This window comes from Etheostoma spectabile, unplaced genomic scaffold, assembly GCF_008692095.1.
Source record: "Etheostoma spectabile isolate EspeVRDwgs_2016 unplaced genomic scaffold, UIUC_Espe_1.0 scaffold00569390, whole genome shotgun sequence".
In the NCBI taxonomy this organism is placed as follows: Eukaryota; Metazoa; Chordata; class Actinopteri; order Perciformes; family Percidae; genus Etheostoma; species Etheostoma spectabile.
In genome coordinates this window covers 36,240-55,037 of record NW_022605103.1, presented here as the reverse complement: position 1 = coordinate 55,037, position 18,798 = coordinate 36,240, and the positions used below count along the sequence as shown (strand labels likewise).

The following is an 18,798-nucleotide window of genomic DNA, read 5'->3' as shown; positions in this document are numbered from 1 at the left end:
CCAGAAGTGCCGGGATTCCATAACTACTAGAATGGCTGTGAGCGGTCATTTTGACCCCCAGATTCCAAACTCTATAAGCCCCCGGCGCTTGCCTTCTGATTCAGAACAGAGTACATTCCATTCACGCCGTATTTATTGTGATAGCCTATGTTACCGACTCTTGCCTTCGGCCCATCAGTGATGCCCACACTTGTTACTCAATACCGCTTTTGACGTTTCTCCAACAGAGACGCTGATAGTTACTAAGGAACAATATGCATGTTCAACCGCACAAAAGATTAAAAACAATACGACCAGAGATGGCAAAAGTACTTACTTTCCGTACTCAAGTAGAAGTACAGATAATTGTGTTAAAAAATACTCTGGTAAAAGTATAAGTACTGATTTAACTTATTTACTTAAGTAAAAGTAACATAGTACAGGCTTGGAAATTAACTTAAAGTATAAAAGTAAAAGTAGCCTTGCAAATGACAAAGCTACCTGGACCAGACACATGTTACTAGAGAGCACACTGAGAAACTACAGTGGACAGGAAAAAAAGGTTCTTTATATGCCATTGCCTACCTTTTAAATGGCTGTCTGCCAATAGGCCTAAAACATGTAGCTTATTTATTGTGACAGAGACTGGGACTTCAGTTAAATAAGATTCTACCCGAGTAGCGAGAAATGAATTCAAGTGTGATTTTGTGAGAAGTCTGTGTATATTCCCATCTAATTAGATTCAATTTGGTATTGAAAATAATAACTAACTCCAGTGAAATTATTTTAAACTTAGTGAGGACTAGATTAGGACTGTATTTAAAGCTGATTCTGGTTTCCAACTTCGGCCCAGGTGTGTCTGTTAAAACACGGACAGAACTTCTCTCTGTTGATGCTTTATTACAATCAAGCATCAGGATAAACATGGGCGTGGGTAGCTCTGCTATGGCTGTATGTTTGTGTGGTAATAAAAGAAATAAATAACATTGTAAGGCTACCATACACAATGCATAGGAATCATAAATGCTAGCAAATAATAACAACAAACCCACTATTAATTACATTATCTTAATGAGCAAGGGCGGTCAGCTATCACCATTATATCAAATCAACAGCCAGGTGTAACCTAGGTAACAGGTGAAGAACACAAACAAGCTAACTTTTAAATTTGCCAGAACTATAGACCAATACAACAACAGGCTTAAAGGAACTGACAACATAAGTTATATGACTTATAGTTCTCAAAGACGCACACACACAATCTCAGTTGATTATCCTCCGGACAGCTAGTTTCTTTTTCTTTTCTCTCACTTTTTTCTCCGTGTGCCATGCGCGCCCGCTCATGGTGTGCGCCGCGTGTCTGCGCTATTCTCCAACGTGCACTCACAATCACACCTAATAGACAACCTTTTGTAAAAAACTAAAGTAACAAGCCAGTTTTGTAAAATGTAAGGAGTAGAAAGTACCGATATTCGTGTTAGGAGTAAAAGTAAAAAGTTGCCAAAAAAATAAATAGTAAAGTAAAAATATCTGAAAAATCTACTTGAGTACAGTGACAAAGTATTTGTACTTTGTTACTTCCCATCTCTGAATACGAGTGTATGGCCAAAATAGGTAAAAGTCATTGTATTTTCTTTCCAGTGACCACTGACGAGGCTACACCCTCTTCCAAAACAGACCATAATGGCCGCTAGTTTTTAATACAATCACTCTTTTTTTTACGAAAATAGTTTACCTTTCAACAATAGTTTTTGAACACATTTTGTGCAAGACATACATTATGCAGTTGCTGAATCACAACAGTCAGTTTAAAAGATTTTCATGACCTTTTGAGAGGCGCTATTCCAAAGTCCCTGCGACGCACGCTACTAGAATGCATTGCACAGATGCTCCCACAGAAATGAATGCGAAGCGTGGAAATGACGCGGGACACACTCCAAAGATGGGTGGGGGGACAGTTCAGACATCAAAAAGTGAGCATCATGCAGCAGCGGCAGTTAAGAAAAGGCACCAAAACGACTAGTTATCGTTGCTTGTGTTACTATCTGGCATTTGGGTGTCACCTGTGAGCATAAACTCTCCATGCTTCACTGGGTGACAACTCTCAACTATTGCTTTGTTTGTAGTAGCGCAAGTGACCACGTCCAGCTCCTGGCCAATATGGTGGGTGGGAAAATGAAAGACTTTCTACATTTGAACAGTCAATAAGGCACAGGAATGCGGTGTACTTGTTGGCTGAGTGTTTAACTGTAGTAGTTTATCGGTGGCTAGAAGTGATTAATGCAGGGTGCCCAATCACACATTTTTAGTAAATATCGACTGATAATTTTAATTCAATTCAATTCAATTTTATTTATAGTATCAATTCATAACAAGAGTTATCTCAAGACACTTTACAGATAGACCACACTCCAGAATTTACAAGGACCCAACAGTTCTAATAGTTTCCTCCAGAGCAAGCAACAGTGCGACAGTGGCGAGGAAAAACTTCCTTTTAGGCAGAAACCTCGGTCAGACCCAGGCTCTTGGTAGGCGGTGTCTGACGGGCCGGTTGGGGTTAGAATGAAGAGTGGCAATAAAAATAGAAAAAAAAATTAGTAGTTTGTAGAAGTTCTTTGTAGTAGTTCATGGCATAGCAGGACGCTGTGCGGCATTACAAGGCACAGCAGGACGTAGCAGGACGTAGCAGGACGTTGCAGGACGTAGCAGGACGTAGCAGGGCACCGCAGTGTAGCAGTTGAACATGGCATCACAGAACGTGTAGCGGGACCATGGCGACAGCTGCTACCCTGATTTCGGAGCCTCTCTGATCCAAGGGAACATGCTGTTGAAAAAAGAACATAAGGACTCCGGGGAATAACTCCCCAGAAATAGGTTAGTAACACGCATTTCTGGGACATGGATGCACATAAATGAAAAGATAGAAAGATAGAGGAGAGAGGAACTCAGTGTATCAAAATAAGTCCCCAGCTGTCTAAAACTATTACAGCAAAACCAAGAGAGACGAGGTAAAGAGAGCTCCAGCCCGGCCGGGCTAGAACTCTCCCCAACCGGATCGGGCTGTATGCCAAGTCTCCCTTTAGTTCTATTATATTCTTGATTATATGTTAGATAAATCTGAAAACTATGTGACTAACTACTACTCCCTAACAATATTTGATTCTATGCCCTAACTAGTGTATCAAAATAAGTCCCCAGCTGTCTAAAACTATTACAACAAAACCAAGAGAGACGAGGTAAAGAGAGCTCCAGCCCGGCCGGGCCAGAACTCTCCCCAACCGGATCGGGCTGTATGCCAAGTCTCCCTTTAGTTCTATTATATTCTTGATTATATGATAGATAAATCTGAAAACTATGTGACTAACTACTACTCCCTAACATTATTCGATTCTATGCCCTAACTAGTGTATCAAAATAAGTCCCAGGCTGTCTAAAACTATTATTACAACAAAACCAAGAGAGACAAGGTAAAGAGAGCTCCAGCCCGGTCGGGCCAGAACTCCCCCAACCGGATCGGGCTGTATGCCAAGTCTCCCTTTAGTTATATATGATAGATAAATCTGAAAACTATGTGACTAACTACTACTCCCTAACAATATTCGATTCTATGCCCTAACTATAAGCTTTATCAAAAAGGAAAGTCTTAAGCCTACTCTTAAATGTGGAGACGGTGTCTGCCTCCCGGACCCAAACTGGAACCTGGTTCCACAGGAGAGGAGCCTGATAGCTGAACGCTCTGGCTCCCGTTCTACTTTTAGAGACTCTAGGAACCACCAGTAACCCTGCATTCTGGGAGCGTAGTTCTCTCCCAGGGTTGTAAGGTACTATAAGCTCCTTAAGATAAGATGGAGCCTGACCATGAAGAGCTTTGTAGGTGAGAAGAAGGATTTTAAATTCTATTCTAAATTTTACAGGAAGCCAATGCAGAGAAGCTAAAACAGGAGAAACGTGATCTCTTTTCCTGGTTCCCGTCAGAACACGTGCCGCAGCATTCTGGATCAGCTGTAGAGTCTTTATGGATTTTTTCGAGCAGCCTGATAGTAAAGAATTGCAGTAATCCAACCTAGAAGTAACAAATGCATGGACTAATTTTTCTGCATCATTTTTAGACAGGATATTCCTGATTTTTGCAATATTACGTAGGTGAAAAAAGGCGATCCTTGAAATTTGCTTTAAGTGGGAATTAAAGGACATGTCCTGATCAAAGATGACTCCAAGATCTTCACAGTGGTGCTGGAGGCCAGGGTGATGCCATCCAGAGTAACTATATCTTTGGATAGTGCGTCACGGAGGTGCTTGGGTCCGAGAGCAATAACTTCAGTTTTATCTGAGTTTAACATTAGAAAATTACAGGTCATCCAGGTTTTAATATCCTGAAGGCACGTTTGAAGTTTAGCTAACTGATTAGTTTCATCCGGCTTGATTGATAGATATAATTGAGTATCATCTGCATAACAATGAAAGTTTATGGAGTGTTTCCTAATAATACTGCCTAAAGGAAGCATATATAAAGTGAACAGGATTGGACCGAGCACAGATCCTTGTGGGACTCCATGACTAACCTTGGCGTGCACAGAGGATTCATCGTTAACATTAACAAACTGAAATTGATCTGATAAATAAGACTTAAACCAGCTTAGAGCAGTCCCTTTAATGCCAATTAAATGTTCTAATCTCTGTAATAAGATATAATGGTCAATGGTATCAAATGCAGCGCTAAGATCTAATAACACAAGTACAGAGATAAGTCCTTTGTCTGATGCAATTAGGAGGTCATTAGTAATTTTCACAAGTGCTGTCTCTGTGCTATGATGAACTCTAAATCCTGACTGAAAATCCTCAAATAAGCTGTTGCTATGCAGAAAGTTGCACAGCTGTTTGGCGACTGCTTTCTCAAGAATCTTAGAGAGAAATGGAAGGTTGGATATAGGTCTATAGTTGGCTAAAACATCTGGATCAAGGTTTGGCTTTTTCAGAAGAGGTTTAATTACAGCTACTTTAAAGTACTGTGGTACATAGCCTGTTAATAAAGACAAATTGGTTATATTCAGTAGTGAAGTGTTGACTAATGGTAAAACTTCTTTAAGTAGCCTAGTCGGGATGGGATCTAAGAGGCAGGTTGATGGCTTAGATGAAGAAATAATTGAATTAAATTGATAAAGATCAAGTGAAGCAAAGCAGTCAAAACATGTATCTGGTTTTACAGCTGTTTCTAACGTTCCTGAGTTTAGAGATAAGCCAGTTAAAGGCAGGTCTTGGTGAATTTTGCTTCTAATAGTTATAATTTTATCATTGAAGAACCTCATAAAGTCGTTACTACTAAGAGCTATGGGAATACTTGGCTCAGTAGAGGTGTGACCTTCTGTTAGCCTGGCTACAGTACTGAAAAGAAACCTGGGGTTGTTCCTATTTTTCTCTATCAATGACGAGTAGTACGCTGCTCTGGCATTACGGAGGGCCTTCCTATACGTTTTAAGACTATCTTGCCAGGTTAAACGAGAATTTTCCAGTTTGGTGGAGCGCCAGATCTTCTCAAGTTTCCGCGATATTTGCTTTAATTTGCGAGTTTCAGTGTTATACCATGGAGCTAACCTTCTTTGTTTTGATATCTTCTTTTTTAGAGGGGCAACAGAGTCTAGAGTCATTCGCAGCAAGCCTGCTGCGCTATCAACAAAATAATCGATTTGGGAGGGACTAATAGCACAGGAGTCCTCCGTTACTTTGGGACTTGGTAATGAATTAAATGCTAACGGAATCGCATCCTTAAATTTAGCTACAGCACTATCAGATATACATCTTGTATAGGATGTTTTGCCTAACGGCGTTTAGTTCAGCAGTATAAACTCAAAAGTTATCAAACAGTGGTCAGATAGGAAGGGATTCTGTGGGAACACTATTAAATGTTCAATTTCAACACCATATACCAGAACAAGATCGAGGGTGTGGTTAAAACGGTGAGTCGGTTTATGTACACTTTGAGAGAAGCCAATAGAATCTAATAGAGAGATAAACGCAGTGCTAAGGCTATCATTCTCAACGTCCACATGAATATTAAAATCCCCTACAATAATAACTTTGTCCGTTTTTAGCACTAAGTTCGATAGAAACTCTGCAAATTCGGATAAAAATTCAGAGTATGGACCAGGTGCTCGGTACACTATAACAAATAGAACTGGTTGCATTGATTTCCAACTTGGGTGTGAAAGACTAAGAACAAGACTTTCAAATGAGTTATAATTTAGTTTAGGTTTAGAGCTAATTAGTAGACTAGAATCAAAGATAGCTGCAACTCCACCTCCTCGGCCTGCGCCTCGAGGAATGTGAGTATTAATATGACTGGGGGGGGTGGACTCATTTAGACTAACATATTCTCCATTACCCAGCCAGGTTTCAGTAAGACAAAATAAATCAATATTAGAATCTGATATCAATTCATTTACTAGTACACCTTTAGAAGAGAGAGATCTGATGTTTAAGAGTCCACATTTAATTCTCCTATTCTTTTGAACTATTGCACTTGTGGTTTTAATTTTATGAGGTTTTCATGCACTGCTCCTCTTCTGTTTACCTTTGATTTAAATAATTTTAATGGTCGGGGGGCAGACACCGTCACTATGGGATTTTACTAGGTAACACCTGGAATAAAGGAGCAGAGAAGTGTGTTAGACTGGGACTCTGCCTCCTGGTCCCAACTATGGATTGTCAAGGATTAGGTCCACCAATAAACTTGTCAATGTTTCCAGAAATGAGAGCTGCTCCAGCCCAAGTGGGATGAATGCCGTCTCTCCGAATCAGACCAGGTCTTCCCCAGAAAGACTGCCAGTGATCCTCAAAGCCCACATCATTATCTGGACACCACCTCGATAGCCAGCGGCGAAATGACGACATGCGGCTATACATGTCATCGCTGGTTAGATTTGGCAGGGGTCCAGAGAAAACTACGGTGTCCGACATTGACTTCGCGTATGTACACACCGATTCAACATTAATCTTAGTAACCTCCGATTGCCGTAACCGGGAGTCATTAACGCCAACGTGAATAACAATCTTGCTGTATTTACGTTTATCCTTAGCCAGCAGTTTCAGATAAGACTCAACGTCGCCCGCTCTAGCCCCCGGGATGCACTTAACTACGGCCGCCGGCTTCGCTAACTTCACGTTTCTCAGAATGGAGCTGCCGATAACCAGAGTTGGTTTCTCAGCGGGGGGGTTGCTGAGTGGGGAAAATCTGTTAGAAACGCTAACAGGCTGGTGGCGGTCCGACGTCTTGGAAAGCTTACGACTGTCTCTTCCTCGTCCTCGCACAGTAACCCACGCACTATGTCCTGGCTGCTCCGGAGTTCGCGAGGAACGGCTACCAGAGGCTAACTCAGGCTCAGGCCGGCCCGTGCCGACTACCGGGGGGGGGTTAGCTACAGTAACTGACGACTGATCTGTCATGGTGCGGATCCGGACTTCTAACTCACTAAGCCTCGCCTCCACGTCCAAAAATAAACTACACTTGTTACACACGCCATCACCGCTAAAGAATGCAGAGGAGTAACTAAACATCTCACACATCGAGCAGGAGAAAGTCGGAGAGGGGGCCGACATAACTAACTGCTAGGCTAAAGTCGTTAGCGGCTAAGCTAAAGTATGGTAGCGTTAGCTACCAAGCGTTAAAACAGCTGTTATTTAACAAAAGTCGCTAAAAAAAAAAAAAGAGAAGATATGTGAGTGCTTAGGCAGAACTGCTATAAGAATAAGTGTTTAGCGGACAGTTAGCCGCTGTAATAGCAAATCTAACAACCTGAACTGGTATGTCGTGAGCAGCAGAGCTACCAACACGCAAACAACACAAAGGCACAGGAAACGGAAATGAGTCAGGTACGCTTACCGTAATGCCTCGTGTCATGCCACCTGTCAATCATCCGTTTTTAGGCAGTTGATCAATCAGGGGATCCCTACCAACAACCTTCTCTTGTGGATGTTATATATATATATATATATATATATATATATACTACCGTTCAAAAGTTTGGGGTCACATTGAAATGTCCTTATTTTTGAAGGAAAAGCACTGTACTTTTCAATGAAAATAACTTTAAACTAGTCTTAACTTTGAAGAAATACACTCTATACATTGCTAATGTGGTAAATGACTATTCTAGCTGCAAATGTCTGGTTTTTGGTGCAATATCTACATAGGTGTATAGAGGCCCATTTCCAGCAACTATCACTCCAGTGTTCTAATGGTACAATGTGTTTGCTCATTGGCTCAGAAGGCTAATTGATGATTAGAAAACCTTTGTGCAATCATGTTCACACATCTGAAAACAGTTTAGGTCGTTACAGAAGCTACAAAACTGACCTTCCTTTGAGCAGATTGAGTTTCTGGAGCATCACATTTGTGGGGTCAATGAAACGCTCAAAATGGCCAAAAAAAGAGAACTTTCATCTGAAACTCGACAGTCTATTCTTGTCCTTAGAAATGAAGGCTATTCCATGCGAGACATTGCTAAGAAATTGAAGATTTCCTACAACGGTGTGTACTACTCCCTTCAGAGGACAGCACAAACAGGCTCTAACCAGAGTAGAAAAAGAAGTGGGAGGCCGCGTTGCACAACTGAGCAAGAAGATAAGTACATTAGAGTCTCTAGTTTGAGAAACAGACGCCTCACAGGTCCCCAACTGGCATCTTCATTAAATAGTACCCGCAAAACACCAGTGTCAACATCTACAGTGAAGAGGTGGCTGCGGGATTCTGGGCTTCAGGCCAGAGTGGCAAAGAAAAAGCCATATCTGAGACTGGCCAATAAAAGAAAAAGATTAAAATGGGCAAAAGAACACAGACATTGGACAGAGGAAGACTGGAAAAAAGTGTTGTGGACGGATGAATCCAAGTTTGAGGTGTTTGGATCACAAAGGAGAACGTTTGTGAGACACAGAACAAATGAAAAGATGCTGGAAGAATGCCTGACACCATCTGTTAAGCATGGTGGAGGTAATATGATGGTCTGGGGTTGCTTTGTTGCTGGTAAGGTGGGAGATTTGTACAGGGTTAAAGGGATTCTGAATAAGGAAGGCTATCACTCCATTTTGCAACGCCATGCCATACCCAGTGGACAGCGCTTGATTGGAGCCAGTTTCATCCTACAACAGGACAATGACCCTAAACACACCTCCAAATTGTGCAAGAACTATTTAGAGCAGAAGCAAGCAGCTGGTATTCTATCGGTAATGGAGTGGCCAGCGCAGTCACCAGATCTGAACCCCATTGAGCTGTTGTGGGAGCAGCTTGACCGTATGGTACGCAAGAAGTGCCCATCCAACCAATCCAACTTGTGGGAGCTGCTTCTGGAAGCGTGGGGTGCAATTTCTCCAGATTACCTCAACAAATTAACAGCTAGAATGCCAAAGGTCTGCAATGCTGTAATTGCTGAAAATGGAGGATTCTTTGACGAAAGCGAAGTTTGATGTAAAAAAAATCTTATTTCAAATACAAATCATTATTTCTAACCTTGTCAATGTCTTGACTCTATTTTCTATTCATGTCACAACGTATGGTGGTGAATAAGTGTGACTTTTCAGGAAAACACAAAATTGTTTGGGTGACCCCAAACTTTTGAACGGTAGTGTATATATATATATATATATAAATCCTTCCCAATATAATGTAGATATGAATGAAATTGGAAACTTTGGTGAATGTAAGTTAAATAGAGATCCCTGGCTCAGAGTATCAGCCTTTAAATATAGAATTCCACACATTTTGCAAAACAATACAGGTGAATAGAGTAATTTATTAGATATCACCATGAAACTTCCCCAGTTGATTACTTACATTAGGACAATATTTTTTAGTATTGCAAATTAGGCATCATCACATGCAAAATGTTGGTGAATTTAAAAATAAATCTACAAAAGAACAAAACAAAGTGTATTAAAATAAAACTGAATATGTATTTGGTAGGGGTGATCCGAGTATCCGGCTGAAACGAGTATCCGGTACGGATAAAGCACTTTTGCCGAGTACAAGTAATATCCGAGTAATATGAGTCAATATCCGTGCTCGGATTGAATACAACTCCTCAACTGGCCGCGCAGCATTCTGTGATAATCACAGCGCCCCCCCGCCTACAAACCCGCTCGGATCAATCACACACAAACACAGAACATGGAGAAATGCGCTCTCTCTCTCTCCCTCTTCCTCTCTCTCTCTCTCTCTCGCGCGCGCTCCCGCTCCGTCAGGCAGGCAGTCAATGGGTCTGCAGCTCTGTTCCGTAACGTTTAGGGTTTCTTCAGCTTCAGGTTTGTTTTTAACTTTGGTTTGTAGTCCTTACATAGTAACCAGTAGATTTCTGGGCTCGTGGGGTTTCAGACGTGTTGCTCGGTTTAAATGTGACTCCCGTTGGGTCTCTGCCATCGGAGATTTTTTTTTTTTTACTGTCAGCTGCCCCCCGCCCCCTCTCTCTCTGTGTCTCTCTCTTACACACACACACACACACACACACACACACCTGGTGTGGAAATAAAAAAATAAAAAAAAGAACCAAAAAAAAAAATCACACTGATCATAAAAAAGTTAAAAAAAGAAAGTTATATTGAGTATGAAAACTCTTGTTCATTACATTTTACTTCATAATTGCAACCGCATGTGTTGTATTCATTGTTGCAAAACGTTCTGTACATAGTTTGTTTGTTACCATGACAACACCATTGATCTGAAGCTCGATGCTGTCATGTAAATAGTTTTCAAATCAGCAATAAATATAACAATTTTTTATCAACTCATATCAATTGCATGCTTAAATAACATACAGCCCCGCACATTTCAAGAGAACCCAACCCACTTCCGGGTTAAATCTGACCACTTCCGGTTTAGGCCCCGCCCAGTCCAAGTACGGATCCGGATACAGATAATTCATGTGGTAAACAGATACAGATACAGATACAGATAATGCTGTACACGCTCATCCCTAGTATTTGGGATGTTTTTGTTCCTCCAGTCTGAAAGAAAACATGTTATAGAAGCAAATAGCCCAAACTCAAAAATTGACCAGTATATGAACAAAATAATTTTCTTGCCTGAAGTGTCTTGCAGAATTCATCAATGGACTTATAGAGCTTGTGTTTGTTGACAATGTCTTTACCTTTAAATGTAATCACTGACTGTGACAAACACAACATAATTAACAAAAATGGGAATTTTTCATTGTCTGAGCTTTATTCCTTGTTCAGGTTGAGATACATTCTGGCAGCAGCAAAGTGATGTACATTTCTTCCATCATTCATGTCTTTTTTTCTAATTAGGAGGAGACAGAAGGATTCAGTACCGGAAGTGGTACAGACCACTAGTGTGGTTTTGGATCCTGGGTGGTCTGGCCTACTTTGCTGCAGTGCTGAATATGATTGGTGACTGGCTGAGGGTGCTATCCAAAAAAACAAAAGAAGAGGTAGGCTCTTATAAGGAATGATTAAGATGTTGATACTCATGTTATATTTGTAGCCATGGTACCACGCCACGCCATGGAACCAGCTTTGGGATCTACTGATTTATCAGTTACCAAATATGGCTACAACCAGAAATCATGTTTATTAAACATAATGTATGAATTATTTTGTTTATTTATTTATTTTGTACAGTGCTGGGATAAAACCTGACATCTAACGTGTGATAGATATCAGTTCAATCACAGTTCTTAGCAAATCTTTGGTTGGTGGAATATTCTGGGAATACACTTGAGATTAAGATCCTATCTATGCCTTAAAATTCGATCTGATTTGTAGTTGGGTATGTTGTCTCGAGGCGTAAAAGCACCTGTTAGTGCAGTTTAATTTCAGAACGCGTTGCAATCTAGATCCGACATCAAGTAAACAACATTTTGAAAGGTTACATGTACCTAACTCCACCTCTTCCTGCTGTCTCAAGCTGCCATTTAAAAGCTACAGGCAAATACATTATCTGCAAATGAGTTACTAGAGTTGAAACAGCAACATCACTTCAGGAGACTGTAGGGCAGCTACCAATCGCAAGAAGAGTCACATAACTGACAAACGTAGCCATTCTTACAGTATAAGTAATAGTGGCCTAGTTTACGAGGTTGTTCAAAAGATGATTGCATTTAACTGTCACTGTCTGTCAAGAACCCCCACCTTGCATGTTGCAGTGGTCTCTCGAGATTATAGCACATCACAACCCTGTTTGTTGACAAGTCTGCCAGTCTGGCCTACCCATTTTGGATATTGAGATTAGGGATGTCACTAGGACCGCTACTTACGAAAATTAACCATCTCTGCTTCCTTTTGGGCTCTAAAGATCAGCTGTCCTCTTCTTAATACATCTCCAATATTTACCTGGGGTTTAAAACGTCTCTGGTCACGCAACTCTTAGAAACGCTTTTGTTGTTTTTGCATGGTACCTTTTGAAAAGATTCCTGGAAGTCTGGAATGGGTCTGGGGACACTAGTGGTTGCACTATGACCACTAATTGCACTTGATTATGTTGTTCTATGCTCTATTGCACTCTTGCATTGTTTTGATTGTCTTGTTATGACATTTTGATATATTTCAAATATTTTAATAAAGAAGTTCATGTTTCAAATTAAAGTACATGGAAGAAAATCCTTTAATGGCGTGGTACTGAAATCGGCATTGAGAATCATAATATTTTACTGGTATTGGCACAGACTACTGAAGTTTTGGTATCGTAACACCCCTAAATGAGATTAAATCACAGGCTGAACAGAGCTAATGACAATGCCTACTGATGCCAGGTCAAAGAGCCTATGATCAGATGTTATTATTCAGACACTGTATACAGATAGCCATCACAAGTTAATATAGATGGGTGTTTGCTTGAACAATTTCCCCTTGATTTGGTTTTGTTTCACACACAAAAAAAATCCAAGCTTACTGAAATGCGTCATTATAAACCCCACCAGAACTTATTGGTCAAATGTTTGTGATGCGGGAAAAGAAAGTAAACTAAAAAATGCATTTCCTGCAGAAAATGCGTGTGAATGCTGAATAGCTAAATTGCTAAAGCTAAACTGGATTAATATCTTAAATCTCTAAAAGAAGTTGAAGTAGTGAGAATAGTTGGAAAAGTGGGAATTGTTTTAATTTGTAGAATTTCATGTTAAATAACCTAAACTTTAAAGTTGTTAAAGTTCATGTACTTTATACAGCGCTAGCGTATAGTAAATGGTGACCAGGGCCCCGAACACATGCAAATGTTAACTAACATTACCAGGAAACTTAACTTACCCTTTTGTGTCGGCAAACAACCGTCATGTCGACATCTGAACTCCGTCGGAATTCCCAAACTCCTGTTTTTTTTAGCGGTGATTTTTTATGCTTCCTTCAGTTTCTTTTGAAACAAAACATTTCTTCTGGCTGTGGCGAGTAGCCGACGTACTGTTGTGAGTCACGTTGAAAATTACATCATCACGCGTAGCTATGGTGACCAGCCACGCTGAGGCGTTACTCATTTTGCAATGGAAAACGGACGCAGAATGCGTCGAGTCGAGTCGAGGCGAGTTAAGGCGAGTCGAGTCGAGCTGGTACCAGCAGTGGAAAAACGGCTTTAGAGACAGCAGGAGAAGCTGACTGCTGGGACTGACTGTCTGAAACTATTACAGCGGCAACACAGCAAGTTGATGGAGGCTGTCGGGAGAACTGTCATTTATAAGGAAGTGGCTTTAACTTGATGGTGAAAGTGTTTGTCTCTCATTTAAGCAACTTCCACAGTATCGCTGCTTATAGTTACAATGGATCTGTTAATTTCATAACAGTTATGTAAATACTGTAAATATTATACTGTGCTTCTCAGAAAGAGGAAAATAATACATTTTCTTGGATGAAAGGTAAACTTGTCTCATTAAACAAAAGTCTACAGTTCAGGACTCGTAGCGAGGTGACATTAATAAAAATCTGTGTGTTATGATGGAGCTGATTGGTTAGCAAAGACGACCGTGGGACGTTTCATTGTAACAAAAGTAAATTAAAGAACACTTATTTTAACATTTGGTTATAATTTGAAGCATACTGAAAAAACTATACCTATTTTCACTTTTATTGAAATACAAATACAAATATTTTTTGCTGTCTTCACTAATTCAAATTTTTACACGGAAAAGAGCACAAGTCAGTGCAACAGAAAAACAGTTGAGCTTGTCTTAACCTCATGCACTACACTGCTTCAACAGTCTCAGCTTGCATTATTCAGGCCTATTACATTTTTGTGTGAAATGTCTTTCTCTGATACACTGTTCAACCAGAGCAGCTATAATACTAGCACCAAACAAACAGTAATGATGGAAGCCAAACAGCCAGCACACTGCAATGACACAACTTAAACAGATTCAGGTTTATTTGTTACATTAGCCCAATCCGCTGGTCCTCACTGTTACCCAGCATAGCAGGAAGCTGATTTGTTTTTTAACAGAGCATGGTACCATGGTATCAATTTAACTAGTCATACATGCAAGTAAATAACAATTGATCAATCAATATCAACAGTTGATAATGTTAACTAGTTGCAAAATGCTGCTTCTTACCTGCTGTACAGCCAGCTGCTTTCTCACTGTCAGACCAATAGGGAACTTCGTGGAGTTGTCAGAGATGGAACAAGACATTATCAAGTTTAAGCCTCATCTTTACGATAAACGTTTTCATCTTGGTCATTTTTGACTATATTTTTTTAACCTGAATTTTAGTCATCAGACATCTGTATATCAAGAGAAACAGAGATATTAGAGAAACAAGCTGAGCAAACAGTAGAGGCAGCTTGGCTGGCTTGGCTTGGCTGGAACAGCACAGCTAGTGTCATCCTTTATTTTAAATATTTAGCTTTGTTTGTTGTTACGTCAGTAGGACATGCAATTAGTGGAGCTGAAGCTGAATTTTAAGAATGGCCTATATTGGACTACAAAGCATCGCTTTAAATGTTCTGTTGGGCTTACAGACTGTACATTTTAAATTCTAACACATGACTACAGTTTCAACACTACATTTTTAACCAAAACTTCCATATCTAATGCAACACAAAGGTATTTGTATTATGCTATTTGATATTGTAGGATAACTATTTAAAAAATAAGCTTGTCATATAATGCAACCTCTTTTTTATCCTGTCTTTTTAAAACAAAGCTTTGCATTTTATAACAATCCCCTTAGGATAGGAACCACTAATATAATGTGTGACAGACTTAATTGGGATGAGATTAAGTTTTTTCCGCTGTGGATGAAATTTAGTTTCAAGGTTGATAAAATATTAGGGATTTCTATTTATCTTGAAAAGGTAATTATCATTGTGCTGCACCATTGTTCTTATTTTATTATTAAATTCACTGTTTACTGATGTACTGATTTTTATTAACTGTCTTTGTCCAAGGTTGGCGGGATCAAGGCTCATGCAGCAGAATGGAAAGCAAACGTTCGAGCAGAGTTTCAGGAGACGCGTCGGCGTATGAGTGTTGAGGTCCACGACAAATTGCAGCGAGCCGCCACCATCAGGAGCATGGAGAGACGGCAGCTGGGCTTGGACCAACGTGCCGTGTCCCTGGACATGCTTTCTCCAGAGCGCCGTGCAATATTCAACAGCCTGGACACAAACAGCTATAAGACTTCCTCCCAGGAGAGTATCGACTCCAAGCTGAACAACCTTCGGCTCCGAGGGGCCGAGCATTGTGACCAGAGCTCTAACCACCAGACAACATCCGAGGACAACATATTCAACCGCCTGGGCTCGGTCACCAAGCTGGCAAAGCGTAACAGAAATCGGGACCTGAAGAAGAACATCCCAGACGAGGCTCGTCGGCCTCACAGCGAGGCCTACGGCTGCAGCATGCCCACTTTTGACTGCAGCCCACTCACTTCAGATGAAGGAAAAAGGAAGGATGAAAGAGGGGATGAGCATGAAGACAAGGAGTGCAACACTAGCTTGTCTGATTTTCCACTATTTGTGGATGCTTGTAAGCCTCACAATGGGTTTATTCCCTAGCAAACCAAAGAAAATGAGAGTAAGAAAACAAAAGAGCTGCATATTCAAATGGTCCCATAGACTGTGTACTCATGCAAAAGGAGGTTTTAGATACCACCATTAGTGCCTTAGGTCTCTCTTATTCCTGTTTGTTTTTAACAGGGACAACATGTCTCTTTGTGCTATTAACTGTAATGTCTTCATATTCAATGTGCCCTGTAAATTGACACACTGTGTTAGTCACAGATAGGGAGAATAGGAGGGATGGGGGAAAGCAAATTTGTTCCTTGAGTATTTGTTAACTCAATACTCCGTGTTACCAATTGTAAACCATCTATAGTGTTCACTGAATATCTTCTGCCTAATGTTTGCGTACTTGTCAACCAGCAACAATGAACACAACTGCACATGGCTCATAAATGCTCGCCACAGTTTTCTGTCCGTTGTGCTTCCTCTGCAACTTGCACCCAAATATTTTACTACACAATTCAATTCAATTTTCAATTCAATTTTATTTATAGCATCAATCCATAACAAAAGTTATCTCAAGACACTTTACAGATAGAGTAAGTCTAGACCACACTCCAAAATTTACAAGGACCCAACAGTTCTAGTAGTTTCCTCCAGAGCAAGCAACAGTGCGACAGTGGCGAGGAAAAACTTCCTTTTAGGCAGAAACCTCGGACAGACCCAGGCTCTTGGTAGGCGGCGTCTGACGGGCCGGTTGGGGTTAGTGGAAATAACAAAAATAGAAAAAATAGTAGTTTGTTGTAGTTCTTTGTAGTAGTTCATGGCATAGCAGGGCACTGTGCGGCATTACAAGGCACAGCAGGACGTAGCAGGGCCCCGCAGAGTGTAGCAGATGAACCTGGCACCGCAGAACGTGTAGCAGGACCATGGCGACAGCTGCTACCATGATATTGGAGCATCCCTGATCCGAGGGAACATGCTGGGGAAAAAAGAACATAAGGACTCCGGGGAATGACTCCCCAGAGCTAGGTTAGTGACACGCATTTCTGGGACATGGATGCACATAAATGAAAAGATAGGAAGATAGAGGAGAGAGGAACTCAGAGTGTCAAAGGAAGTCCCCAGCTGTCTAAAACTATTACAGCAAAACCAAGAGAGACAGGGTAAAGAGAGGAGCCTTGTCGGGCTAGAACTCTCCCCAACCGGATCGGGCTGTATGCCAAGTCTCCCTTTAGTTTTATTTATTACACAAGGAAGGCAATGTATACGTTAATAAAGTACAAAATTTACTTTTAGCATCCATATAGCCTGATCTTGGACTGTACACGCTATATGAACAGTTACAGTTGTAATATCTGTAACTGTAACATCCACCTATGTGTATATCATAGGTCATAGGTCGTATATCATATATCAAAATAACTCTTTGCTTTTCCATTGTCCATCTTCACATCCAATTTGGAGTATATCTGGCCCTTAAAATACTTTCATGTAACAGGCTGGTGGGTGATCTGGGTTTCCCTCACTTACATTTTTCTTTTCTTTTATTTATTTATCTTTTATTTTTCTTACATTTTAAAACAAATTAGTGATTTGTCACAAAACTTTGTCACTGTGTTAGCTAAAACGCAGACCCATTTGAGAATAGCACTTTTGAAAACTTGTGTGCACTGTCCTGCACATTTTTCAAGTTCCCATACCTTATTGCTTTGTTTTTGGTGTGTATTTTGTGTTTTGTGGTACAACTAACATGTAGCTACTGGTTATCCTTTCTGGACCTGCAAACCACTCGTTAAAGGGTAACTACGTTTTTTTTCAACCTGGACCCTATTTTTTGTCTCAAAGTGACGATGCGAACATGCGTACATGTGTACGTTTAAATGTTGTTTTAGTTGTGCAACAGAAAACTCAGATTGGACATATAGTCTAGCTAGCTTTCTAGCTTTACCTTGCAGAGATCTGAGGAGCAGATAACCATAGTGCTCATAAATCCACCAGAGTTCAAAATTAAAGCCGTTTCAGTTTGTCGTTCCACTTTTCCAACCATTGCAACTCTAGTTTTGGTTGAAATAAACACATACCACAGTTTACCAATTTACTAAATAATGCTGTTTCTATACATGCTAAAAGTACCGTTTATTTAAATGGAGTCTGGTTTGACACTAGCTACCTCAGAGCTGTTTTGGGTTTAACAGAAAGGTCTTAAAGGCCTAAAAAGGCTCTATAGGGAGCCTTTTCATAAAGTTATCAGACACTTAGAATAATAATCTGAACCTGTCACCGGGAAAAACGGCACTTAAGTTGACCAAATTGACAATGCTCATTTGCTCAATAGGGTTACATTGGAGCCTGTTCTGGGACTTCTGTTCACGCTTAATACTGGACCAATTTCAAAGATTGTGGTTCCTATAAGTCACTTACACACAAAACATAGAAAAATAGAGTCCAGGTTGCTAAAACCTCAAATAACCATTTAAAGAGGTAAAACTGAAACTACAGAGAGAAATACTGCTAGTATGGACAAATAGGAACCAAACAAACTTAACGAGGAGGCAATTGATCCCTTCCAAAAGGTGTCGGGCTAATAATTGAAAGCTGACCTGCTGATGCAAGTGTGGCAGAATACCTACCCTCTAATGTCAGACTAAAGACCCTCTTTGTTTCTTGCCTTGTCTGACTTTGTTGTAGTGATGTTGGTGTAGTATTTTTTTTTAGCAATTGAGTCCGGGTCCTTTGCTGCATGTCATCCCATCTTTCTTTGCTACCTATCCTGTCTTTATCCACGCTATGACTATCCAATAATGCAGGACTGCAGAAAAATATCTTCATAAAAAGAAGATACAATGCTGCTGGAAGTGAAGATAAATTCCTTCTCTGTAATATGT

General features: G+C 40.4%; 1 protein-coding gene across 1 annotated transcript in view; it reads left to right on the top strand.

Moving 5' to 3' along the window:
- LOC116684901 (potassium channel subfamily K member 10) overlaps positions 1 to 16,424 on the top strand; it is a 146,638-nt gene extending 130,214 nt beyond the window's left edge. Inside the window, exons 6-7 of the mRNA XM_032510284.1 lie at positions 11,272 to 11,414; positions 15,356 to 16,424. Of these exons, the coding sequence (XP_032366175.1) occupies positions 11,272 to 11,414; positions 15,356 to 15,964 (752 nt within the window). The 3' untranslated portion in view covers positions 15,965 to 16,424. The remainder of the gene's footprint in view (positions 1 to 11,271; positions 11,415 to 15,355) is intronic.
- The last annotated feature ends 2,374 nt before the right edge of the window (positions 16,425 to 18,798 follow it).